At 42.5% G+C, this 27,675-nt stretch overlaps 1 protein-coding gene across 1 annotated transcript; it reads left to right on the forward strand.

Annotated features, from left to right (window-relative positions):
• Positions 1–305: 305 nt before the first annotated feature.
• rtf1 (RTF1 homolog, Paf1/RNA polymerase II complex component) lies at positions 306–20,644 on the forward strand. The gene is made up of 17 exons (XM_022251316.2): positions 306–505; positions 822–941; positions 1,490–1,616; positions 3,415–3,622; positions 4,230–4,465; positions 5,341–5,488; positions 6,640–6,723; positions 7,160–7,250; positions 8,301–8,383; positions 8,943–9,030; positions 9,819–9,926; positions 11,769–11,846; positions 12,251–12,372; positions 13,094–13,229; positions 14,042–14,134; positions 14,654–14,780; positions 18,328–20,644. Exons 1-17 carry the CDS (start codon positions 428–430, stop codon positions 18,435–18,437), a joined length of 2,037 nt encoding a protein of 678 aa, XP_022107008.1. The 5' UTR covers positions 306–427; the 3' UTR covers positions 18,438–20,644.
• The last annotated feature ends 7,031 nt before the right edge of the window (positions 20,645–27,675 follow it).

A 27,675-nucleotide genomic window follows, 5' to 3' on the forward strand; every position in this document is an offset into this window, starting at 1 on the left:
AAATACATCTGGAGCCCTTTTTCATGTCTAGGACATATACACCAGTCTATTAATTGAGCATGGACAAAAACCTTAAGAAGAATTAAACATGAAATAATCAAATATCGGCATGAACACAAGTTTCAGAAATGATTTATCAGCTCTGAAAGTTTCTTAAAATACGATTTTTTCATTTATTTGTCAAAAATTATGTTAATATGCATCGATAGGACGCACTAAACTATTAAAGATCACACAAGGAGTCACATTGTAAGGCCACTTCTAGGTCAAGTGCCTTTTCCACACGTTTGAGGGCGCTCGTCACATTTGTGATTTGTGTCGCGGATCCGGATAATGCGGGAACTCTCCCTGCTTTTCGTGTTCGTGTAGATACATAACTTTTTATCCAATTTTAATACATAAATCGAAGTCTTGATAACAAACCAAGATGTCCAAACGGAAGAAGAGTCGTGCTGTAATTGACTCCGATAGCTCCAGTGAGGGTAGTGGCTCCGATTTAGAGGAGGTAAGCCTATGCCCACCTCAGCTTGTTTCTCAATCCGATCGCATTGGTCATGTGCTTGTGCTTTCAAATACAAAATACGCACACGGCCTATTACTGGATAATCAACATTGCTCATCATACCATGGAGGATTTATTTCTCCATGATCATACACGGTCACACACGTAGTTCTGTGATTGACAGGTGTTTTCGAAAACAATGAATAGCTTTAAAAATTAATTCTTGAAATTTATTATAAATCGTAAGATGAAAATGGTCATCGTGGTAAGACTTCGGCTACATTTTTCATTAATACCATGAAAATTGACACTAACACAGGAACTACTTTCGCTGGCCAAACGGAAACGCACAGAACCAGAGTCAAGTCCAAAGGAGGCAACAACGCAGTCCTCACAGAAGAGTGACACAGAATCAGAAACATCAGAAAGTGACGATGAGGTGAATACGTAATGATTATGTCGGCCCCCTCCTAACAATGGACAAATCTGAGGAGTCACCATTCCTTGGGGGCTATCGCACTAACACACATTGTCTTAACTTGAGCGTGTGTACATGCTTTGGCAAATCACGGCAAGGATGGCCCCGTGGAAGGCCAAGGGCTTCTAATTCTTTCTGCCAGATTTGTCCACATGTATGTATGCAACGTTATTACAAATCTCTGTCATGTTCAGGGATGTGTGGGATGAGGCTTAGTAGGCATGTTTTCAGAACTGTAAGGTTTTTACCTACAACCAACTGACAGAAAAGTTAAAAGTTAATGCAAACAAAGACTGAAGGTAAACAAATGAAATGGTATGTTGCGTTGTGTTGGTCGGTTGAGCTATGCTTGAATTGAAGACTGCTTTCCTGTTGCTGTGATGCAGAGATTTAATGTAAGCTCTAAAACTGACATTCTCAACTAAAGGATACGTCATGTTCAATGTTGTGTCATAAATAGATAATTATGTGTCATTGTTACGATGTTCATTTTCTTATTTCTCTTTTAGTGGACTGTTGGAGGTAATAAGAAGAAGAGAAGGGTCAAAAAGAAGGTCACTCAACGGCGAACCTCCAAAGCTCAATCAGAGGACTCGGCACTCAATAGTGACTCTGAGAAGTCGTCTCTGGAAGAAGGTAAGGCTCCCGGCATTTGGAAGATAAGGCAGTTAAAACCAGCCCTTATGAAATATAAAAATACACAGAATACGTCATTGACTTTCTGTGCTGTGGAAATCTTCAAATGAATCAAGAAGGTTCCTCGGCCAAAAGAACCCCTGCCAACTCTTTTAACAAAACTTGATAGTAAGAGGCTGATATTTGGATTTGACTTGAGCACTGACCTCCATCCGACACTTAACCCTTTCATTAGTGTTTTAATGGCTCCGGACTCGTTCACACTCAGTGTGTCCGAGCACAAGGCCAAAAGCTTCACATCATTGAAAATGCCTACTGGATTCTAAGCTCAAGTCCAGACGCTAGCCCATGTGGTATTTTTCAAGTCCTCAATCAGAGTGGATTTTTTAGGTTTCCACTTTTTGGCAGTTGTGACTGACTCATTTCAGTACATGACTGCAGTTTTAGTGCTAATCCTAAACCAATTTTAAAGTTTAATACAGTAAAACTCTAGATTACTCAAAGTCGGTTAACTTGAAACTCCACTTATCTTAAAGACATTCTTCATTCCTGCCAAAAGAATAGGCGTTTATGTACAAAATACCTCCGCACTCAAAATGCCCACACGACTACATTGGCTTTACACAAAGTTGTTTAATTATGGGCCGATCTAAAAAGACTACTGCCAAATTACTGACAATGAGTGGAAAAAGAACACGGAGACTTTAGTTTTGAGTCATTTCTGCAAACTGCACTTCATCTTTTTGCATGGATACACAAACGTGCTTGCTGCCAGTGCCATTGTAATCCACTCGTCGGACCACAACCTAAACAAATCTTAGCTTTCAAGCAGGCCTGATTGCCTATCCCGGCCTGATTGTAGCCCACACGCACGCGGTCCAATCGTTGATTCTTTATGGTGGCCATGTGACCGCCCTGAAGGAAGCTTTGTGCATGCCACGGCTAAAGCCTGGGTGCACTGCCTGCCCAATTGCAGCACTCACGTGCTGCTCACATGCGTCACCGAATTTCACTCAAATTTTTTTAAAAAGGAAAGGTAAGGGAATGGGCAAAACAAACAAAAACACACAAATATTGTATTTATTTACATTTTTTACACGCTAACATTTTCAAATGCAAAATGGTGCACCCTCAAGCAATTAAAACGGGAGGATTATGTGGCCAAACAGGAAAATCCAGGGCCCAGCCAGCCCCAGCCAAGCAAGCAAGCACAGGGCTATGCACTTCATGTGTGCTGAATGGAAGAATTGTCACAAAAAGTACACAGTTTTGGTGTTTAATGTTTTATTTTTCAGTAGAATAGAAAATTTTACATAAGAAAAAAAAGGAAATATCAGCAAACTAATGCTTTTAGAAGCAATTCGTTCTGAAGGAAATAACCAATTATAACGCCTCCAATTGAGTTCCAAAGTGAATACGTCACGCGCACAATTAGTGTGTAAAAGGCATTAGCGCGAGAACCAGCGAGTGAACCAACACCCGTGCGTACTCCATTCGTTTGGACTGCACTTTCTGGTTTACGGTGACATCACACTTCGGTACTCTATAGACACCGCGGGGCAAGTAGGGTTACTTGTGCATACACAATGTTTTATCCGAGAGCTTGCAAGAAATGTACAGGCTTACACAGGTTGGACTCAAACCCATGTCCTTCTGCTTACAAGTGGAGATCTGTGTATTAACCACTCAACCACCAAGCTTACCGGGATTAGCTCATCCAAACCTGATTTTTTTTAACATATGTCTGTACCTTTGTCACACGTGAATGTTTTACTCTCTGACCTGATGCCACACCCAGGCGAGGTGTCTGACTCAGACAGCAGTGATTCTCTCTCACCATCGGGTGATTCCGACTTGTCGGATGATGAGCCACAGTTCAAGGATGGCTATGACGAGAACCTGATGGGGGATGAGGAAGACAAGGCCCGGCTGGCTCAGATGACCGAGATGGAGAGAGAACAGGAGATCTTCAACCGACTGGAGAAACGGGAGGTTGCCAAAACAAGGTCAAGAAGGAACACCTAATACCTCTTACCCGTTTCTGCTGCTGTATGAGCCTCATGATTTTTTCACCAACTGTAGAGTTACCAAATTTGTAGTTAGATTTGAAACTTTGGTGCTAAAATTTTTCATTCAGTAGTTTTACTAGGAACGTTGACAAACAAAAAAGGTTGCTTCAGACTGTCCAACTTCACATCAATATATCTGCGGCTGAAATTAACTTCTTCTTTTTTTGGAGGCTGGTAGATCAGGCATACAACCTGTCCAGTGTCCACAGAGTGACTGATTTCTTCATTTATGACCTCATGTGCATGCTTCTACAGACTGAAAAACAGTGGACAAAGTCCTGAGCAGAAGTGCGTTTTTTCCCCCAGACTTTGCTGCTGCATGCCTGATAAATTTGGAATTTTTGTTGCTTGTGCCTTACAAAAATGCTGAATCTCTCTTTGTTGAGTGGCACAGGTTGATGCAAAGTCAATCACTCTGTTCATTTGGAATGCATTCCTTTTCTTCAACAATAATCCAATTAGGTTAAATGAATAGTTCATTTTCCTTCAGTAAATTGATGTTTCTAGCAGACTAAAGTGGCTGTACACATCTTTGTCCAATCAGGTTTGAGATTGAGCGGAAGCTGCGGCAGGCCAAGAGGGAGCGCAAGCGACAGAAGCGCGACCGGCTGGCCAAGGAACAAGGCAACAGCGGCGGCATCCTGAGCGGCAGCCGACTGGCCTCCCGCAGCGACATCAGCAAGGAGAGACGCCGTACCATTGAAGACAAGAAGGACCGCAAGGCGCAGGCCATCCTCAACCTCAAGGCAGAGAGGGAAAAAAAAGAGAAAAAGAAGACAGGTGAGGATGACCCCAGACCCTAATCCTAGAACTGAACCCTGACATTACTTCTAACACAACTCCTGAAATAGAAGATATGAAGATCCACACTCAAGACCAAAGATGAAAGCAGGTGGCATTGAGTTCTCTGACCATTACACAAAAACTGAACCCCAACACTGACTAATCCTGAGAGCAGAGAAGTTGAAGAATACAGGTTATTCAACTGTAAACACATCCTGACCAGAAGCATAACTCTTACCATGATTTAGAGCTTGATTCTGATCTCAGTTTTTACCTTTAACATATCTTTTATCTCAACCCAGGAGCCTCATCTTGTTCCAATTGCAGCCTTAACCTGTACAACAATTCACAAGGGAAAGGAAAGAAAGGAAAATAAATTGGGCTCAGCAAATGGAAATCTAAGCCTAATTCTACTTTCAGCATCATTGTAACGTAGCCGCTGCCCTAAATTTTAGCCCCTACCACCTAGATTCTAACATCTTCACTTACACAACCAGGACCAGGTTATTTGATAGTACTGAGCTGAGGAAATTTTACTCAGGTTCTTGGATGTTGGGGTGTGTAGCAGGCCTCTCATTTTGCTGGTGTTATTATTCTTAGATGGAGCAGAATATTTGTGGAAGTCTATGCAGTGATTCAATTCTGCATTCAAAGTCCAGGCGTAAGATTTCTTGGTACCCAAAATACATTTCAAACTGGCCTTTTGCAGACTGTGGTCGAAAAGTGTCTGAATTGACAAGCTGTTGCCACTTGAATGGGTTCCTATACATACCCCAGCAGTCTGTATTGTAACATTGTCGAGGAGTCTGGCTATTTGAACCTCAGTCTTGTTCAAGATGCAAAGATTTGATGGTGAAACAACTATTTTACAGACACCCTTCTGACAAGAAGAGAACCACTGAAGGCAAGTGATGTTTACTCTGACGATGATGACGAAGATGAGGAAGAGGAAAAGAAGAAGGATTCTTCAGATTCCTCAAGTAGTTCATCCTACGGAGGCTCAGATGAAGAGCGTAGCGAGTAAGTCATACGACGTCACCTAGTTTGTAGTTGTCATGGAAGTTTGTTGTTGTGGTGAAAATGTCGAGTCCTCTCAAAGACATCAGGATTCCTTGGTGGGATGAGTTTACAGAAAGTACGATAGCCCTCTCTCTTAAACAAAGCTTATAGGAAAACTGACTAGGTGCTTACATAGTAATTGTAAAGAAACAAGAAATTGACCTGAGTGGGATTGGAACCTGCAACCTCCAGAACACACGTACCTACACTCTGCCAACAAAGCTGCCAAGCTCATATTCTGTCGGGTTTATCACCTGCTTCACTCTTTGGCTCCAGAAATGGCCTGTAAGGCAGTGTCCAACAGTTATGACTACGGCTGAAAATGACACATGTCTGTATGGCAAGTAGTCACAGCCAGTTGATCAGATGATGGTAAGCATCCCGGCTGCAACGTGGTCCAGGATTTTTACCATCTGGGTAATATTGAAGGTGTTGTGGTTTGCACACATGTATGTTTTCACTGTGAGTGTGACAAACCAAGCATCTTGAGGTGAATAATGGTAGCAAGCGTGGTCTTGATGGAAAAAAGTTGAGGGAGTCCTTCACAATGTGTTATTATGTCCAATATTGTTAATCTCATTTCCAGCCTTACGTTGTATCCTGTTCAATGAACCTTCCCTGCCATTTTTTTTTCTTTGGCAAGCAACTAAATTTGGTTTAGAGGGAAGTTTGAGCTTGTGCGAAAAATGGAAATCGTCGATATAATGCAAATGACTTGGTGCACAGAGAAATTGCAAATGATGTGCATATTAAATGTAGGGATTCTACACGACTCAAAAAAATTTATGGATCATATTCACTTGTTGACCCCTGCAGCCAATTGGACTCTGAAACATATGACTGAGCAATTACATCATTCACATTCTGTGATGCTTAACCAATCGTGAACTTGCATAAGTAAAATCAATGAGGTTGACACTTGCCTGAAATTTTGACGGGCAAATGTCTGATCCTTTTATATTTTTGAGCAGTGTATACAAGGGAAAATAGACCAGATTTTGTGAGAGTCCAAATTGACATGACACCAACACTATGAAGGTCGTCTGAGTTCAATACGAGTGTTTTTTTTCGTTATTTTTCCTTTCTCCTCTTGCCTTTTTTCCCCATTTCAGTGAGGATGAAACGCCAAGGGTTACGTTCATTTCCACCAAAGAGGAGCTCTCCAAAATCAGGTTGTCAAGGCATAAAATGGAAAGGTGAGGTATCTCCTCTGATATACTCGTTCGGTTATCCCGATGTGCGTCTTTCTATCAGCAGAAGTTTGGTTAGGACAAGCCTTTTTCAGAACCACAGAATCTGTCTAATTACATGATTTTGGTCAGCCACTTGTACTTTTTCATTTGTTTTTTCAAAATTAATCGAATTTCTGTCTTTTTGGAACTATAACCTTGAAATGTTGTCACCAGTGTACAGGACAGTCACAGCACATGATGTGGTTCTTGTGCCAAAGTGGACATTGTGACATATACATAACGTTATTGCACATTGTTTATTAAACAATTTTAGCCGACTGAACTAAGAGATTCAATGATTTAGCATCTTTTTTGGACTTACCTCAGAAGATTGTTTTCTGTTGATTTTATGTTCTATTTTGGTAAGTGTTTTTCTTTTTGTTTTGATTTTTGTCAATAGATGGGTACACATGCCGTTCTTTGCTGACACCGTCATTGGATGCTATGTACGCATTGGGATAGGTTCCAATGGAGGTCGACCGATATATAGAGTAGGTTGTGCTTTGATGTCTCTCAGCTCTGACAAGTCATGGTCAACTTGTATTTGACCTTGTGTTTTGATGCTTCTGGATTTTGTGCACAATTGTTCCTTCAGTGAGTGAAATGCAGTGGATATGTGTAGGCCTAATACGTTCTCATAAGTGGGCCGCAGAAAGCAATGTACAATTTTCCCATGGTCACATGTTCACTGTGTTGGACTGGACGCAATGTTTACGAGGAAATGGTAGCGTCTGATTGGTTCCCAGGACATAAGGTCACATTTTATCAGCCAGTAGCATATTACATAAAAGACTGCACAGGCTTTCTGTGTAATCGTAGACTAGAGATTTCATCACTTATAGTGGATGGATTTTGAAGAGAAACAGTCCGTTGAATTTTGGATTCTGAATGAAGTTGACTTGATTGGTGTAATGAGTATTAGTTACTGGGAAACTTCACTTTATTAAGCCTCCTATGCTGAAGTCACTCTTTGGGTCATTTGGTAAACACCTCAAGGAAGCACAGCTGTGTTGTGTTGTGCACTGCACCAACAGTCCCTCACAGGAATATCAGATTGCACTTTTGTGCTACCCAACAACTGTGCTTCACTGTGTCATGTGTATCATTGTGCAGTAAACCAAATGCAGTGAAGAGGACTGCACAAAAGACCCTGGGTCATTTTGTGCTGGCAATCTACTGTGTACACACTGAACCTGTGCATGTTTGAGTTCCATATAGAAACTACATGCTCACCAGTGACTGTGGGCACTTGTGCACATTTGTGCTGTAAAATCAAAGGAGGGTTAAGCCTTTATACCCCTTTCTAATGTGCTATTTTGTTTGTATGCATGGAAAAATTATTTTTTGCTTGAGTTCTTGAGGGTGATATGATGAGATTCTGTTATTAGATTCAGGTGTTGTCTGGAAATCCTTGTTTTACAACAGGCTGTGAAAGCTTTACCAGAGTTTGAAAACAGGTATGGCACTTGTCAAAGAAGTAATTTTTACCAATGGAGAATGTTGCCAAACTTATCCTGTTTCTCCCACTGGGCTGTGTTCAGGTCGCAGAAATCACAGAATGTGTGGAGACGGCCAAAATCTACCAGTTGGGAAGCAACCGCACAAACAAGGGACTCAGACTTAGGTAAACTACACCAAACCTTTCTCCCCTGTTCAAACTGTAAAAATATATGCTCCAAGCCGGAACAAGAGAGGGCATGTTTTTTTACACATCAACGCCAGTCCTTTGGTAGGTTTATGCGCATTTGGCACGGAATTCACGGAACATGCACAACCAATTTCTGCGTGAATTGAACCATCATCGTGTGTCCAATGGGCGTGTGATTGCGTCTGGTTGGAAACTTCCCACCAGCCTGTTTTTTCCTTTCTGGTGAGAGTGCACTTCTAATCAAGGTGGATATTTCAGCTTGGTTCACTTTGCCATATGAATTCTCAATGTGTCTCGGAGACACTTTCTCACTTGATTCATCCACTATAAATTTCCTTGCTCACTTTTCTTGTAAGCCATTGGCATCCGTATTTCTATTCCTTTCTTGCGGACCAATCTGTTGAGTTCACCAAATGCAAAGAAAGAACTCGTTGCTTTTCTTCCGAAACTCTACATGTACATTTTAGCATCGCGTTGTTGGCAGCAATCTCATCAGTTTTTTGCCGTCATACACATTTGATGTTTTTTTCCCAAGGTATGCCACTCAAGAAAGGGTGTTTCGTCTGGAGTTTGTCTCCAATCAAGATTTCACGGACTCTGAGTTCAACAAATGGAAGGAGGATGTAAGTTCTTACTATAAATGGGAACTTTCCCTGGGCGAAATCCGTGTTACAGTCTTCCCCTTACAGGTTATCCTTGAAAGCTTGTTGATTTCAACCGTCCGCCATTTTTTCTTCTCCTCATACTTGTCCACCATTAAACAAATCTTAACTCTTACCATTCCAAATCTACTGAAATCAGTATCACATTTTGATGGTTTCTGGTGGAATTAGGAATTAACAGCCAAGGCGTCAATTTCACTAAGCACCATTCTTGTGGAGTCATTCTTGATGGATGAAACATTTTAGATGTGGTATTATTTTTACGAACTTCAGTTGCGCTTAAACATTCATGGTAACATATCAAATGTTGCAATGACACCGATGTTTTGGTTGTGGCTTGAATTCATGTTTTCGTTTCTGCAACTAAATTCCTTGTGTCCAGACTGTTCAACTTAACTGAAATCTCTCCCACAAAAGCCTCAAATATCCCTCTTTAAAAAAAGGTAGAAAACTTCTGACATAAAAAGATGGATTTTTGTCATCTATTTGGATTCAATGATTTGATTTTCCTATCGCTGACGTATGTTTATAAACATTGCTCAGTATTGTCCAAAGGCTTGTGAAAAACTTACTCAAGTGGGACTCAAACCCAAGACTTACTGCTTACTAGTACAGATGTCTTACCACTGAACTACTAAACTTACCGTGGTTGGCTAACCGGTTAGAGTCAGATGAGAGGTGGGTGTGGGTACTAAATGCCAAGCATTTGTATAGGATTGAATGTTTGTCTTCATTTGCTGGCTGTCCAGATGATGGTGGGTGGTTTCCAGTTACCGACAACCAGGGAAGTCGATACTAAGTACAGCCAGATCAAGAAAGCACTGTCGTACAGCTACAAGGAGGACGACATAGAGAAGGTGAAGAGGAAGTGTATGAAAAGTGATTGATTGATTGGCTGTAGTGGTGGAAATGCTGTCGTATAATGTGGTTGATTACTACTCCTTTGCTTACTTGTGCAAGCATGAATGTGTTAGATTTGAAACAAGTGTGACTTCTCATGCATACTCGGACCTGGTTCAAGTAACCAACCCAAAGGGCCAGCTACTTGGGAATGTATCCCATAAGATAATGTGAAAACATAGCGGCTAAGTCAAACAACATGAATGGAAATTGACATATAAATCATTGTGAATAGTTCTGAAAATGGTTCCATACTAGCGGCAATTTACCTCAAGTCAAGTAAGTTCTGTGAAAGGAAGTCTAGAAATGTATGTGTGCATGTTCATTGATTTCCACAGTTCAAATTCTTGTTGCAAATTTAAATATTTTCTCAACTCTTGAGTGACCCAGGATTGTTTTTTATTACCAAATATTATACAGTCGTTTGCAAAAATTTAGGACCACCCGTACAAAATGTATTTACCTGAAGAAAAACCAAACTTAAACCAATCAATCATGGTAACTTACCTTTATTTTCAATGTGTAATCTTAGTATCTAGCCAAACAGCTATTTGACATGATTTGAAATGTTAACAGTCTAATGCTTAGCGTGCCCTCCTTTATTGCTGATTATTTAGACTGGCTTTTTTTTACCCATGATGCCTTACAGACAAAATGTCATACAAGACCTGCCTTTGCAAAAAGTGTCACCCAAACGGGTATATAGCACTACACTGATGTTATGCACCAATATAAAAAACATGTCAAGTCATTATTCAATGAGGCAATGTTATCCCAAGTGGTCTTAAACTTTTACAAATGACTGTACATTCCTGTCTAGAGCTGCAACAACGCCATGTTAGTATTAGGAAGTAATCAAATGCTTTGTTTGTAGAAACTGTTTAGGGAGTAAGATGTGGGTTTGGACTGTTACTGTGTGATAATACCGTTGAGGTATAAACTGTGCTCAAACTCGTAGACTGGTTTCAGTCCATACTTTTAGAAATATAAGGTAGGAATTGACCTATTGTAGAATTAGGTCAATGCAATATGTGGAATATTGTCCAGTCACATGGTGTGTAAAATGAACACGAAATCTGAGACAAGAAACATTCAACGTGCAAAATTCCGTATATGGTTATCTGAGAGGCGTGGCTAACTTACTAATGGCGATATGTCAATAAGCCTTCTGCAAGTTAAATTTGAAAAAATTCGTGAACATTTAGTTCTTTAAATTCTTTGAACATAATTTGTATTTTCCATATTAAAGACACTGTTGGGTAAACTTTTGCTTAGTTACTTAGAGATGTTTTGTACCAATGCACTATTTTCAGTGTTCAGTGAATAAGAAAAGGACAAATGAACCAGTCCATTTCAGAGATGGTCGTTACTAAGCAAAAACATGCCCCGAATCATAGTTTATAGCAACAGTGTATTTAGTCTGAGGAATTCAAATTATGTTTATGTGCTATCAGATAACTCAGTGTACCAGATCTTATTCAAATTAAACTCACAAAGGCTTATTGGAAGCCAACGTATCCTATGCAAAGATTGTTGGGCTTGGCCTTGTCTGAATCAACTGGCTAGAGTTGGGATTTAAACACGAGTATATTTGCAGTGGCTATGCCACCTAGCCATTGGCTACCATGGGCACAAGTGTTTTTTTCTAGCCTCTGCCTTAACATTTGAACGCAGCCTTGTCCATGTAGTTGGCTACATAGCGCCCTCTACACTTCATGTACACGGCCAGAGATCTCTGCCAGGGTTTCCATATTGTTTACCCTTGCTCTTTCTCAGGTGTCATTTCCTTTTTTGTTCAGATTGTATCCGAGAAGGAACGTTTCCGAAGAAATCCCCGGAACTACGCCATGAAGAAAACCACACTCATAAAGACAAGGGTTTGTTCTCAATTAAATCAGTTTAAAGACATTTTTACTTAAAATATTATACTCAATTTCAACACTTGTTTGGTATAAAACTATAAACTTTCTCAAAAATTCTCCTTCTACACAGTGGATGAAATATGTATGATAAAAATTTGCATGTCACAAAATAAACAATAAACTTGTAAGTTAGGGAGTAATATCTTCCCAAAATGTCCTTGTGTAGTACTAATGTCAGTGGAGGTAGATTGAGGGTCATGTGCCCAGCACCGAAATGACGGTGTCAGGGGATCAATATCCACGGGTAGATTTGACTGATGACCATAATGGGTGAAAATCAGTTTACTTTAGAGGAAACAAGATAAGGAAAAATCTTGAGAGGTCATTTTTTGAGACAGGTGTTTGTTTGTGATCTTCAGGATATGGCTGCAGAAGAAGGCAGGGAGGAAGACTACAAGAAATATGCTCAGGAACTAGAGGAACTGGAGGAGAGAGCCGAGGAACTTGATCGTGTCCGCAACAAGAACGTCACGGCTATCACGTAAGGAGCTGCTTTTTTTCTTTCTTTGACTGGTTGTGGATGGCGTTATTCCACAATGAACTTGTTCCCAGGCGCTGTATCATTTTGGGCCAAAAATACAGACTTGATAATGATAAGACACCACACCACTTTCCTTTACAGAGTTGGACTTTACACTCGATGGTCATTTGTCCAAAATTTTTGCAGAACCCCATATTGTACCATCGCTTTTTTACACTCTGAGACAATGGTATTTGCTTATACCACTTGGCTGTGGACCACACAGCCACATGAGGGCTCCCCACACTCCCAACTTTCAGACATGTTCAGGCCACTGCGTGCGCACAAAACTAATGGGAATCACTCAAGTTTCAGATAGTTACAGATGTCATCCATTCCTGTGCCGCAATTTGTTTACATGTCTGCCCAGGTACGTGGCTCAGAAAATCTTTGGGTATAAATCCTCTGGCTTGAAGTGGTTACTGAGTTTCTACAACATAGGGATGACCAACACGCAATGCTGTCTCCTTGAAGAGGCTGTTTTTGAAACGAGCGTGGCCACTATTTTGTTAGATTTGTGGTGGTGGAAACCTTGGGCATGTCACGCTCGTTGGAACAGATTTTCCGATCTAGGAACTTTTCTTCGTGGTGGTTTAACCTTGACAGTGCCATTATTCAGACTGTGTGGGTGCTGAATGATGGGCCCGGACAAATGGGTTGTAATCCCTGTCCTTTCCTGCAGGTATATCAATCAGAGGAACCGTACACGGAACATTGCCGAGGCTGAGAGAGCAATGAAGGAGGAAATCAAAGAATCGCAGAATGCTAAGGCTGACCCCTTCACCAGGAGGCAGTGCCGACCGATGCTGGTTACCAAGGTAAAGAACCTCTGGCAAATCTCGAAACATAGCTTTTGGGGGTGGCAAAACCGCTTAGGAGCCAAACATTTTGATATTTCTACATGTAACTTTTTTATGGCCTTTCTGAAGGGGGAAGCTACATTTTAGGGCTTATTGCACCCTTATATAGAAGAAATTGGAAAACTCCTCATTATTTTTTGTCAATTTTTTCAAAAACAAAGAAATGTTTGCTTCCTGGGAGGGGGTATACGCAGCAGGTGTTGTTTCAAACTCCAAATTATTGGGGGAGACTAAAAACAGATCTAGTTTGGAGTCAGTTTGACAAAAGTTTCTTCAGTACTGCATCTTCTCCTCAGTTTTGGTATATGTTGCTAAATTTTGTATCGATTCTGGGATACCACTAAATTTTGTATCAATATCGGGATATTGAGTTCACTTAAATGCTTCAGGATTTTTGTCAAATTTATTTTTCACGGCAGCCAAGGAGCCATTGCTTGTTGTAGATTTAGCTTGGACTCCAGCATACAAACTCTCCTGATATAAAGTACACATACTTTAACATTTCAAGTCATCCTTCATCCAGAAAATCATTCTGGAAAGCCCTCCTAAGATGATGATTTTAGTAATGATGTGTTGCAATCACTCAAATGCTCGGCAAAAGCAATGTAATGTATTGACTGTAATATAACGCGCCGCTCTTAAGAATGTGGTGTGGTGACAGAGACCCGTATTGTTGCCCGTTTATGTAGCTAACAAGGATTCATGGATCAGTCTCCTATGCCTAAAAGTACCCTAAGCCCTCCAGTATTGTTTTGTGGTTTGTCCAATAGGCTGCCAGGGATGAAGCCATTATGAATTCAGCTTTACTGAAGAAGTTGGAAGAAGAACGTATCAAGAAACAGAAACAAGATGAAGCCATGAAGGTAATTCAAATCATGTTACGTCAAGCCACTGTTGGCTACCACAGGGTATCTTCCGCACATGAGCTTTGTCTGCATCGTTGGCTTCAGGCTCCAGCTAACTTCACCTTCATTCTGTGGTATTCACAGATCAGACTGCCGTATCCGAAGCCAAAGGTTGGACAATTTTCATTCGTTTCCAGTGATTAATATTTGTGAAATATGAAAATGATTCTTCGGTCCAAGATTTACCCGCTGCCAAAGGCAAAGCCCATATTTGGGATATGGTTACAGAGTTTCTTGTTGCAAAGTCCAAGTACATAATACATTGACACTTGGACGAAAGTCTTATTTTCTATTGGTCAAGAGCATTTTGGACCAATACAAAAATCAGAATGTATGCTGGTGTAGATTAGTGTCTAGAAAATTCAATTGTACACTTGTACAGCCACATGTATGTTCATAACTTTGTAATGTAGATATCGCCTACACAGATCAGTGTGTGGATGTATAACAGAAATGTCTTCTGTCCTCTCTCTGCAGGACGATATTTTGAATGCGCTGTCTCAAGAGGGGCTTCCGGCCAAGATCACAGATAGGAAAGTATCGGAAGACCTCTTCCAAGCTCATGATTTTGACATCAAGATTGACTTAGATGTGTCCACTTCAGGTAAGGGTTGATGGTGTTTCTCATTGGTTCATCTTAATGTTACGATTTAATAAAGCACACGTATCTATCATCTGGTGCTCAAGGTGTCAGATTATTACTGACCCTGTTCACCGAACTCATAAACATTCCTAAAACCTTCTGAGCTCCCTGGGGAGTGTATGACTCCAGTGAGCAAAGTCAGTAATAATGTTACACCTTGAGCTCCAAACGATGGATATGCGTCCACAATGAAAATAGGTAGACCACAGACATTCAGTGCAAAACCTAGCACGACAAAGGTATATGTGATAGATACATTATGAGCATTCAGTTTAAGTGGCTGCGAAGGGATGGGAAAACTGGGCACTATGTGAAAATGGCAAATGAACTCTCACAAGCAACTATTAAATCAAGCACAAGAACCATCTCTACCCTCATAGGTGCTCATCAACCCCAACGCGGAGAGAGGCAGGTGGAAGTAAAGTGACTTGCTTAAGGTCACAACATGTCACCAGCAGCTTGATTCGAGCCCCTTAGCCTTTGTTTTGGCGTTAACAAACCCTAACCAGCAGGCCACACACCTCCTTGTCAAGGTTTGCTCCGTCCTGGCACCCCCCGTCTTCTAGGTTTGCTCCATCGCGGCACCCCCCATCTTCTAGGTTTGCTCCGTCCTGGCACCCCCCATCTTCTAGGTTTGCTCCGTCCTGGCACCCCCCATCTTCTAGGTTTGCTCCATCGCAGCACCCCCCATCTTCTAGGTTTGCTCCGTCGCAGCACCCCCCATCTTCTAGGTTTGCTCCGTCGCAGCACCCCCCATCTTCTAGGTTTACTCCATCGCGGCACCCCCCATCTTCTAGGTTTACTCCGTCGCAGCACCCCCCATCTTCTAGGTTTGCTCCGTCGCAGCACCCCCCATCTTCTAGGTTTGCTCCGTCGCAGCACCCCCCATCTTCTAGGTTTGCTCCATCGCGGCACCCCCCATCTTCTAGGTTTGCTCCATCGCGGCACCCCCCATCTTCTAGGTTTACTCCGTCGCAGCACCCCCCATCTTCTAGGTTTGCTCTGTCGCAGCACCCCCATCTTCTAGGTTTGCTCCATCGCAGCACCCCCCATCTTCTAGGTTTGCTCCGTCGCAGCACCCCCCATCTTCTTGGTTTGCTCCATCGCGGCACCCCCCATCTTCTAGGTTTACTCCGTCGCAGCACCCCCCATCTTCTAGGTTTACTCCGTCGCAGCACCCCCCATCTTCTAGGTTTGCTCTGTCGCAGCACCCCCATCTTCTAGGTTTGCTCCGTCCTGGCACCCCCCATCTTCTAGGTTTGCGCCGCCGCACTGCCCCCCATCTTCTAGGTTTGCTCCATTGTGGCACCCCCCATCTTCTAGGTTTGCTCCATCGCGGCACCCCCCATCTTCTAGGTTTGCTCCATGGCAGCACCCCCCACCTTCTAGGATTGCTCCATCACGGCACCCCCCATCTTCTAGGTTTGCTCCATCGCAGCACCCCCCATCTTCTAGGTTTGCTCCGTCGCAGCACCCCCCCATCTTTTAGGTTTGCTCCATCGCAGCACCCCCCCATCTTCTAGGTTTGCTCCATCGCGGCACCCCCCATCTTCTAGGTTTGCTCCGTCCTGGCACCCCCCATCTTCTAGGTTTGCTCCATCGCGGCACCCCCCATCTTCTAGGTTTGCTCCATCGCGGCACCCCCCCATCTTCTAGGTTTGCTCCATCGCAGCACCCCCCATCTTCTAGGTTTGCTCCATCGCGGCACCCCCCATCTTCTAGGTTTGCTCCATCGCGGCACCCCCCATCTTCTAGGTTTGCTCCGTCCTGGCACCCCCCATCTTCTAGGTTTGCTCCATCGCAGCACCCCCCATCTTCTAGGTTTGCTCCATCACGGCACCCCCCATCTTCTAGGTTTGCTCCGTCCTAGCACCCCCCATCTTCTAGGTTTGCTCCGTCCTGGCACCCTCCATCTTTTAGGTTTGCTCCATCGCGGCACCCCCCATCTTCTAGGTTTGCTCCATCGCGGCACCCCCCATCTTCTAGGTTTGCTCCGTCCTGGCACCCCCCATCTTCTAGGTTTGCTCCGTCGCAGCACCCCCCATCTTCTAGGATTGCTCCGTCGCAGCACCCCCCATCTTCTAGGTTTGCTCCGTCCTGGCACCCTCCATCTTTTAGGTTTGCTCCATCGCGGCACCCCCCATCTTCTAGGTTTGCTCCATCGCGGCACCCCCCATCTTCTAGGTTTGCTCCGTCGCAGCACCCCCCATCTTCTAGGATTGCTCCGTCGCAGCACCCCCCATCTTCTAGGTTTGCTCCGTCCTGGCACCCCCCATCTTGTAGGTTTGCTCCGTCCTGGCACCCCCCATCTTCTAGGTTTGCTCCATCGCGGCACCCCCCATCTTCTTGGTTTGCTCCGTCCTGGCACCCCCCATCTTCTAGGTTTACTCCATTGTGGCACCCCCCATCTTCTAGGTTTGCTCCATCGCGGCACCCCCCATCTTCTAGGTTTGCTCCGTCCTGGCACCCCCCATCTTCTAGGATTGCTCCGTCGCAGCACCCTCCATCTTCTAGGTTTGCTCCGTCCTGGCACCCCCCATCTTCTAGGTTTGCTCCGTCCTGGCACCCCCCATCTTCTTGGTTTGCTCCGTCCTGGCACCCCCCCATCTTCTAGGTTTACTCCATTGTGGCACCCCCCATCTTCTAGGTTTGCTCCATCGCGGCACCCCCCATCTTCTTGGTTTGCTCCGTCCTGGCACCCCCCATCTTCTAGGTTTACTCCATTGTGGCACCCCCCATCTTCTAGGTTTGCGCCGTCGCAGTGCCCCCCATCTTCTAGGTTTGCTCCATCGCGGCACCCCCCAATCTTCTAGGTTTGCGCCGTCGCAGCACCCCCCATCTTCTAGGTTTGCTCCATTGTGGCACCCCCCATCTTCTAGGTTTGCGCCGCCGCACTGCCCCCCATCTTCTAGGTTTGCTCCATCGCGGCACCCCCCATCTTCTAGGTTTGCTCCATCGCGGCACCCCCATCTTCTAGGTTTGCTCCGTCCTGGCACCCCCCATCTTCTAGGTTTGCTCCGTCCTGGCACCCCCCATCTTCTAGGTTTGCTCCGTCGCGGCACCCCCCATCTTCTAGGTTTGCTCCATCACGGCACCCCCCATCTTCTTGGATGATAGCTATTCAGCCCAGTTGCACTTTGCCAATCATTCATTTGGCTCTTATGCATAATGCACATCCTGATCACTTTGAGGTAGACAATCAAATACATTTTCTGACATGTATCTGGTGCAGAATCAATCCCACAATGCAGTGCAGTAAGAATAGAAAAGGCGCCCTGCGTGAGTGTAATTTTGCAAGACGGTGCCACATGTACGATGTTTATTTAACATGTATAAAGTCCACAGTTGATATAAACATGTTTTGTAGTATCTAGATATTGTAGACTTCATGGTATACCCTACATTTAGGATGCTCTTAAATGGAAACTGCTCTTCAGTTTCAGGGAAAGTGTCTGCCCGATTCCCAATGAAGGACAATTTTTGATGTCTGCTCTTGTTTCAAATGCAGATTCCCGTCCCATGGCCCTGAATTCAAGCATGGAAACGGGGGCCAAGGAGGGCGCCCCCAGGCGGTCACTCAACCTGAATGAGTACAAGAAGATGCGCGGCCTCATCTGAAGCACGACGACCCAGCTGCTCAAGATCACCCAGCTACAACAGCCATGATAGAACACAACTGGCAACGGTAGATGACCCCCATTTAGTACTGGGCAACTTGAAATATCCATGGAATACAGTTTGTCTTCTGTGACAGATGTTACAGTTGGAACAAGAGTTTACGGAGGAGAATTTTCAGGAAGCAAGCTGCAAAATACCTTCCTACAATGCTACAAAAAGTTGATCCTTATGATAGGAAAAAACATGACAATTTTATGGGAAAGCTTGCATTTCTTTGAGTGAGATTTTGCAGAACATTTTCTGTACATTCATGTTTGGATCAGGTAAAGATCATCTTACTTTGATAAGATATTCAGAATACAAGGAAACGTACTGCAGAAAACGTTTCAAAGTGTTGTACATATTTGAAAAGTGTTGTAGATTTTATACTCCACTAAGTTGTGCTCCAGTCCTGACCATGGAAAGAGCCGTGGCAGATTCTTGTGTTGCCGTTTTGAAGCTGTGTCCAAATTAAGTAGTTTGAGTATGACCAGATCCTGATGAAAGTGATCACCCCAAAAAGTGACTTGATGGCAACAAATGAATAAAATCTGTACAAGGAATCTAAATACCGACAAAAAGAATGGACTCGACGGTAAGTTTCCGAACCTTTTTTTACAGTCCGTGGAAAACAGGGTCTGTGACTAGTTGTTGGCAACTTTTTTTTACAACAATGAGACTACTTAGCAATCCTGGCCACCTTTGTTTGGTCACTTTTATTGTTCATAAATGCTTTCCTTAGCATTAGTTTTCAGCAAAGTACTTGTGTTGGTAATAGCTGTGCAGTGCATTGACCAGAGCACACGGTTTGTGGTGTGTGGCTGAAATGGAAGGTTCACAGAGGAGGGTTGTCATTTCAAGCCTTATTTTGGAAAGATCCAGTCGGTTTCGGTAGTAGACATTGTGCATTCGAAAAGGTGATGTGTTTTGGTATTATTCCTAGCACATTGACAAATTCTTAAGGTCTTCTTGTCTCATTAGCTTGTGAAGAATAACAGTCCTAAGCAAAGTAGTGAAACACTTTACCAGTTCCATAATTGAGTTTACAGTGTTTATTTGATGCGCAGCATTAACATTGGCACTTTATGGGGGGTTTATGGAATTTACTTCACAAAAGGATGGGAAACTAGGGTTCGTGTTGTCACTGCTCACACCAACCAATTCACACTTTTGTACATAAACGTAATCTTTCCCTGTAAATAAGTGGGTTTTGGAAACTGAGTGTATTTTAAAGGGGAGTAGCATTTCCTTTCAGGAGTTTTCTCATTCCGTCAGTTTTACTTGATAGCTCAAATACACACGGGGCTCTTGAGCAAAACACGCGCATGCCTACTCGATAACCTGCCAAAACGTCATTGAAGTATATTGCTTTGGACTGGGTCCATGCTGAAGCACTTAAGTTACTTTAGCTTTCGTTTTCTGCTCAGAAGCTGCATTAAGTGAGATCCATGGGATGTCAGAGGTAGTAATTTGGCCGTGATCCAAATGGTTGAACTCACCAGTACAGTTGGATTCAGTGAATGTGCTGGCACTGTAGGTTTGATAATCCTGTGGCCTGACTTAAGTGGCCTTGACAGTTGAGCCGTTCAAAAGAGACTTCCCACATGCATGTAAACAAGACAGGAAATCATTACACGTGGAATCATTGTAGCCTGACTTATTTTATAGGACTACAGACAATATCCGTCACAGAAGTCATTTTTAATTGAATGTGAACTTTGTGGAAGTGTTTTTTTCTGGTTTTCTTGGCCAGTGAATCTTTTAAGACATGGTTGCGTGAAGAGAACGAGCATTGGATGAATAGGTACCGTGTCCCCCCTGCCCAGTCGGTTGCCAGTGCAGCCGGCTTGTAATCATCGACTTGTAAATACACAGATTACGCATGGAATGGTTTTCTGAATTTGGTTCAAAATCTTACCTCAATTCTGCTTGTAGTATATAGATCCACTTATCACTGGCAAAGCGCGCCAGTAGTTGGGAATGAAAAGGATCATTAATGATACAAAATTAATACCATTGAATTGTGTAAATATTTAAGATTGGTTGCTTTTAATTTTTCCCACTTTTCATTTGTAATTGTCCATTATTTTTTCCCAGTTTAGAAAGAAATTTGTTGTGATTTTTGTACCCCGAGGAAATCAATAAACCCATATTAATGTCTTTGTAAACATTGATTGATCTACCAATCCTTTTCTTAAACAAGGGCCCGAGATGCAAGAATCTGAAAAACAAACAAACAAACAAACGTAATTTTGTCGTATTATTAAAGTATAAATAGTAATGGGAGAAATACCAGGACAGCGCCCATTGAAATCAACGGATGGGTTATCACCGATTAAAAAAAACTGGCGGGTGCGGGAACGGACACAGAAATGTGCGGATGTAAAAACATCTTAAGCCTTCAGCCTGGTGTTCGTGGTTTTAAGACTTTGTGCCTGTTATTTCCTTTCCTTTATTTCCCTCTTTGAACACGTATCGGTTTAGACTGTTCATTAAAACGTTAGTTCTAATCGATTCTGCGATGGATTTAGTTCTTTAATGAATCTTGCTTTGTTAACTACTTGAACTAGTATCAGTTCCTTCGGATTTGAGTTCGACTTTTGACTTCTTACCTTGTGGAACAAACTTGTTAATCAAATGGACTCTCTCAAAATTATATCCAGCTGGGGCCAATTTCATAGAGCTGCTTAAGCATGAAATTTGCTTAAGCGCAAGAAAACCTTACTTGATAAATCAGGTAACCAGCCAAAACTCGCACGAGAAAACCTTGCTTGATAAATCAGGTAACCAGCCAAAACTCGCACGAGAAAACCTTACTTGATAAATCAGGTAACCAGCCAAAACTCGCACGAGAAAACCTTGCTTGATAAATCAGGTAACCAGCCCAAATTCCATGTTATGTAGGCCTATATTGTTTTGGGATCGTATTTAGCTGGGGTTTTTTTGTTAGCATGACTATCATATAGAGTTTAAGCTGGTAATCTTTATTTATTAAGCAAAGTTTTTTCCCGCTTAAGCAAATTTTATGCTTAAGCACCTCCATGAAATTGGCCCCAGCTGGCAGTGTTTTAAAATTTAGTCCAAAAGGGACAAATTTGGGATTTTTTTCTGAAATAATCATGCACTGTACGACCGTACATACCACAGAATAACCCCATCCAAATGAAAATGCTAAAAAGGGTTTATGCTTTCTGTTCTTTAAAAAAGAAAAAACTCTGTCTCAAGGGGACCCCCCCCCACTTTATCTCAGCGTTTTCTGGACTTGAGTTCAGAAGTCAAGTAGACTACAATATTAAATACGATTAATCAGCCCTTAAGGAGTTTTTAAGTCTTGTAATGTAAAAGTAGTCTAACTTTCCAAGCTGCTCTGATGGCAGAATCGCACCTCGCTTCTCTCCGTCCACCACTGTGTCTCTTTTCTTCAATTAAACGATTATCGTTTGATGAATTGAATTCGGCGTTGGACACCAGTGCGGTTCTTTTACGCTTTTACATTCCACACAACGACACAGATCTTAGTCGTAACTCACACGTTTACAGTGAACTACTTCAGTTGCAATGTAATTCTATAAAGGGTGCCTTCCGGAGCAGCCTAAAAGTCACATCCGTTTTCTCTAACAGAAAAGGACATAAATATTGATTTGAAATCATATGGAAACTCGTGAAATTTTCGATTCACGCTGAAACTTCCACTTGAAGATCATATTGCGTTGCAGATATATTTTCAGATACGTAGCACAACTCATTTTTGTTCTATTCAACTGAAGATCACACAATTTATCTGCAAGGGTACTTAATTACTGAATTCAAATCCTAAATTTGGTACCACATTGCCGTTTTCATGGCCGAATATCCAGCGGTATAAACTAAGGCTAAATTTCCTTGGGGGAGACCCTTGGGTGCACACATTTTTCAAGGGGACACCACAAGAAAATAAGTTGCAAGTGCATTTCAACGGAGATTATTCACAGATTTCAAATGGGTGAACTCCCGGTGGGCACCCGTAGCTTCGCCATTGTGTATATCACTGGGATGGGGGTGTAACCCCAACACATTCTTAATTTTAAACTGAGATGGATGATTTGAATCATCCCCCAAACTGTTCATGGTGGGAAAAAAATTAGAGCGGATGTCAAGTATTTTTTGGACTCCCCAATAACTAAAGTGTATCACTAGCTCTGAAAAGGGGGGAGGGACAAACTAAAGAAAATAAAAGACGTAATATACGCTGTTTACGTAAGGTTCGGGATGTATCAAGAACTATATGGTCAACTGCAACAATACTCATGACACAAAGACCAAGCAGCAGCGTCTTCTGGAATTGTGGAATGCATATGCGTACGGGGAGGGGGGGGGAGTTGGAGCCACTGCGCACGCCACGCGTACAGGCGGAGGGGTCTCTGAAAAGTACGTACCTGATGGACGGCTCCTTATTTAATGCTTTTGGTTCGCCAATGGCAATGCTTTGGCACGGGTAAAGTCTCGGCTGTAGGCCTTATAAAAACATGGCCTTGGAACAATCATAATGTGGTGATTTATCTTCTCACAAGGTATCACTGATCACGAGTCTTTTGGCGATCTATTTTAAATCAGTGGTTATGTTGATCATTTTCGATGAACGAAAAAAGTGTAGTGAAAATATTTTCAGCAATGAGGAAGAAAAAGAAAAGACATCGATTTGATAACCGCCGCTTGTGTAACGCGTTAAGCGAGTTCGCGCGCCTGGCAGAAATTTACCCACAATGCTCTGCGCGTTGTTCGCTGTGACCCCGCGTGACGCATTTCCTTCACTAAAATCTGTACAAGGCCATCAGCCCTTCCGAGCGCCCTGTTCTGTTGCTAGGCGACGAGCGAAATCTACACCATGAACAGCGTCCCCTAGTGTCAAGGTGGCAGTAACCCCCCCCTTTCCACAACCGGGTATTTTTTAAGATTTATTTTATCCCCCGTGCTCCAGTGTCTTTACTTCTGTGGATTTTCTATCCAGCCCTGTGTAGAGAACAATCGTTCAGAGAAAAACCCAATAGGTGACCCAGAAGTGGTGGTTCCCCATTACCTAAAAATTTCTGCACAATGCGTACAATAAAATGCCACATTTCTGATTATTTGCTAAGTTAATTCATCACAACACCATTTTCAGTGGTCTATAGTAAACTGTTGCTATAGTATTGATGTTGTTGATGTTCATGCCACACATTTTGATTAAAACTAAACTATATACAATCATTGAAACAGGGACAGACCGAGGCCAATTCATGATTGATTGCGGTCTGACCCTTCCGTATACTATTTGGAGTCAAAATGTGTTCTTTCCTTTTGTGGTAATCGAGAAACTCACGGTGCTGGATTTTCGCCAGAGCACGAATTCATTGTATACGGAAATGCGATTGTTAGAAGACTTTTTTAAGAAGGAATTTTAAGATTTTCACGAGGGACCGCCCAAGGCAATGACGGAATTGAACAGACAGTTGCCCATTGCTTATTGAAGGGGACAAAAATTAACGCTACAACTGCCTTTAACCTGTTGGAACGTCGCCACGATAATGTGACCTTTCAATTGACAGTAGACGGTCAGCGAATACGCCCTTACAGTACACTTCAATTATCAAGTGTTCATTGGTGCAAAAAGTTAATTACACAGCAGGCCTAGGCTAATCAAAAGTCCTTCGTAAATGCCCCAGGCAAGAATGACATTGTGAGCATGCGGACAATATTGCAGGAATGATGGCCATTGCTCCCCGCTTGGATAACACTTCGTCAAGGCTCCAAGCCAGTTTCTTATCAAAATAGGCCTAGTTTGAGGCTCCAAGCCAGTTTCTTATCAAAATAGGCCTAGTTTGATGGTCTGACTGTTCTTCAGATTAAGATTACGATACCAATATTCCTTATACATTCGACAGGTGGTTGGTCCTTGACAGTCATTTAATTCCTAAAATTGATTTTTGCACAGAGATTTCCAAAACAAATAAGTGGCCAACTCTTTTAAATTTGCCGACCGAAAGACGTTCTTTCAGTTCTGGACTCCTGGAGAAAACGCACTAAATCCGATAAAAGTCTCTGGTTTCTGGTCAGGAGCTGGGTAGCTCCAAAAGCGATGCGGCCACGCGGCTTCTTTATTTTACCCTCACATTTTTCTGGAAGAAATGATGCACATGTAACGCGCGATGTTGATCGCAACTACATGCGCACGTAAACGCCGTCCGCAACCAACACTAAAATAAACTTGCCCCCGCACTTTTCACTGTTTAAAAGCATTTTCAGCTTGTATGTCATGTCTCATGTCATGACATCAGACCACCTTGTTTGCCTGGTTCCCAGATGTAAATGTACAATATAGAGATGACATCATCTGAAAAGAGCGCCCGACTAAATGTATGGGGAACTAGAGGGACTCCTTTATACTCGACCGTACCCAATCAAAACACATTAAGATTACGCAGTAGCAGGATTCCAGTCGATTAGGCAAGTTTGGCAGCTTTTGGACACCATTTTATACCATTTTTTTTCTATATTGCCAACGCGACGCGCGCGCTGACCAGATACCGGAGACTTTTTTGGTCTAAAGCCCCAGAATCCGAAACAACTTTATTCAAAATCTGAACACAGAAGAGTCTTGGTTTGCTCCATCGAAGAGAGAAAGGCGAGTTTTGTCTTTTAAATTTCCCATCCTTTAAAAAAAGGCACGGAAACCTCAACGTGTAGCCTCAAGTTTCAGAAAGACCATAAAAAGTAACATACCCCCCCCCCCAAAATTGACTCTGCATCTGCCCCTCCAACCAACTAATGGTAATGTACACCCACAAAATACTTAACGGACTTTCCATTCATTTCATTAAAAACACTACCGATTTTATCAAAACTTTGACTTGAGTAATACTGTCGAACAACGAAACATTGAAAAAAAGGTGTTCAATTGTTTTCCACAAAAAGTGATATTTCCAGGCTCTACTGATAGATACATTTTGTTACTCGAATGGTTTGCTCCTTCGCTCCTTCTTCTATTTTTTCCAATTTTCCTTCTCTCCCGCCCACTGAAAGTGTTCGAATACTCAAAGTTCCCCCTTTTAATGACAATGCTAATACGAATCCTTGAATGGGTATCACGAAGACATTACTTTAATTTCGATCTCAGTCTATGTACGTGATTACAGCGCACACATTTCGTCCCAGACGGATGGACACTAAGCCGTCATTTTGGAGCAATGAGGTTATCTTCAATGACCTGGAAGCTAATGCATGCTTTAATTGCTCGAGATCCAGATCCCTCTCGGAACGCACTGCTCTGCATTGATATATGTGAAGTGAAATGCTGTAACTGTAACCCCCATCACTTCTTACCAGTTTTGCGACATAATCTTGAGGTACATTTAGGATCAAACGGTTATACTCTCATTCAGAAAGCATGACTTTTTTCTCGGGCGCTCATAACGATTCAACACTTCCACGAGCGCTTGCTTACTGAAAGCTTTTAAATAGGACTGCAACAGTGCGATTAACCAAAAAAAAACCTTCTCTCAACTTCTTCACTTAGCCCGTATTACGCATTTCCTTCACAAAATTCTGCTATGAAGGCTCTTGTAAGTTGGTTTATTGAAAGCAGACATGATTTTCTGGATATAGCATGTAAATATCTGCTGTACTTTTTTCATGTAGGTCTACGTATAACACTGCTAAGCCCATAGATTTAACTTAAATTTGCCTTGAATTTCCTTCCAGATTTGGCATGGCAATAGTCGGTGCCGATGATGTTTCCTCTTACATGCCCTGTGTCTGAGAATATATTCTCCAGTTAGCTGTCCGTTCACGTTGAAAAACACGTAGTCATGCATGTTTAGGTTTTCGTGATGCAGAATAGTCGATTTCGAAATACATGTAATGTTTTTAACACACGTGTATTCACTGATTTTTTTTTTAACTGACAAGTCCAAGATAGCGTGAAAAACATTGCACATGCCAAGGCATGCCCATTTTCTGTTTTCAGATTTCTGAAGGAGGAGTGACATTAGGCCTAGATGTACACAAACCACCGCGCTAACGACCAAGAAAAATGTTTGGTATAGCTGTCGTTCGTCATAGCGATTTTCAGTCACAGTTTTCCCAGCTCCAGCCCATTCAAACGTGTTGCAGCCTGTCCCACAAAATGTTTTGGCATGAGGATTTGGGCCAACACTTTACAAGCAAAAAATTAGAGAACAATGAAATACTTACATTTTGTCATATTTGTTCATCTCCTTTCATGTTTACCTTTTGGGTAGTCCCTGCTGGAAGCAGAATCGAGAAATAAACTCAGGTTTTCCTTGAGTCATCGTTTAAAATCGCATGCGCCATTCAGTACGGTTTACACTCACTGGTTGCTGCTGGTAAAATGACACTCTAGTGAATGTGCCGCGCCGGGAACCACTGCATTAGTAACCGCCCGAATTGTCTTGCAAGCGTTTTGAAAACGATTGAAACTAGCAAGATATTTATCGAAGATATCTGCGAGTTAAATTTAATAGTAGGGTGTACTTTCGTATTTTTGTTCTGTTTGGTGATTTCTGAAGTCAAATCCCACGGCTTGCAGTGATTATCATGCAAAGTTTTCCGCACCAGAGTTGTAAGAGTTGCATAGTAGGTCCACATGGCCGCCTGTGGAGACATGCACATCAAGTGCCAATGTACAGTATACCCATGAAAGATATATACCGCGTTTCGTATTTACCGATGTTTCATGGCAAGTACGATTTTTCTCAACTTTTGAGTTTACTTTAATAACTCCTAAATATCTTTCTTTTATTTAAACAAATATATTATGTTCGATATGGGGAACGCACGAGGGGATGTTCGATGTACCCGAATGTATAGAGGTTTTTCTATTACTGACCTTTCTCTCGGTAGCACTACATAGAAGCATTTCTCTTTTAAACAAAGCACGCTGCTGGTTTTCAAGCTTTCGTGTAACTTGCCCAACTGCTGTTTTTATCAAGTGGACAAAACAGCATCCCTGAATGTTGAAGGACGTTACAAAATTACTCAATTATGGTACAGGGGAAAAATGCAGCAGATTTTGCTTGTCTCGCAAAGCTGAACAATCTCAGCAAACTGTGGTAATAAACACTGGACCTTGGCACATATTGGCACACAATTGCGGCAGGCAATTGTCTGCTATTGAACATGTAGGCTCAGGTCCGATTATTGACTAGGCCACTCCCAGAGAGCC

The sequence above is a fragment of the Acanthaster planci genome, linkage group LG01 (genome assembly GCF_054643075.1).
Source record: "Acanthaster planci isolate LZ-2023a linkage group LG01, COTS_SCS, whole genome shotgun sequence".
Lineage (NCBI taxonomy): Eukaryota > Metazoa > Echinodermata > Asteroidea > Valvatida > Acanthasteridae > Acanthaster > Acanthaster planci.

Bases quoted from the DNA above. Each gene is read 5' to 3' on its own strand.
- rtf1 (XM_022251316.2), top strand. From the start codon at position 428: ATGTCCAAACGGAAGAAGAGTCGTGCTGTAATTGACTCCGATAGCTCC. The intron at 8,384-8,942 runs GTAAACTACACC...TTTTTTCCCAAG, and splicing joins AACAAGGGACTCAGACTTAG to GTATGCCACTCAAGAAAGGG. The intron at 13,230-14,041 runs GTAAAGAACCTC...TTTGTCCAATAG, and splicing joins GACCGATGCTGGTTACCAAG to GCTGCCAGGGATGAAGCCAT.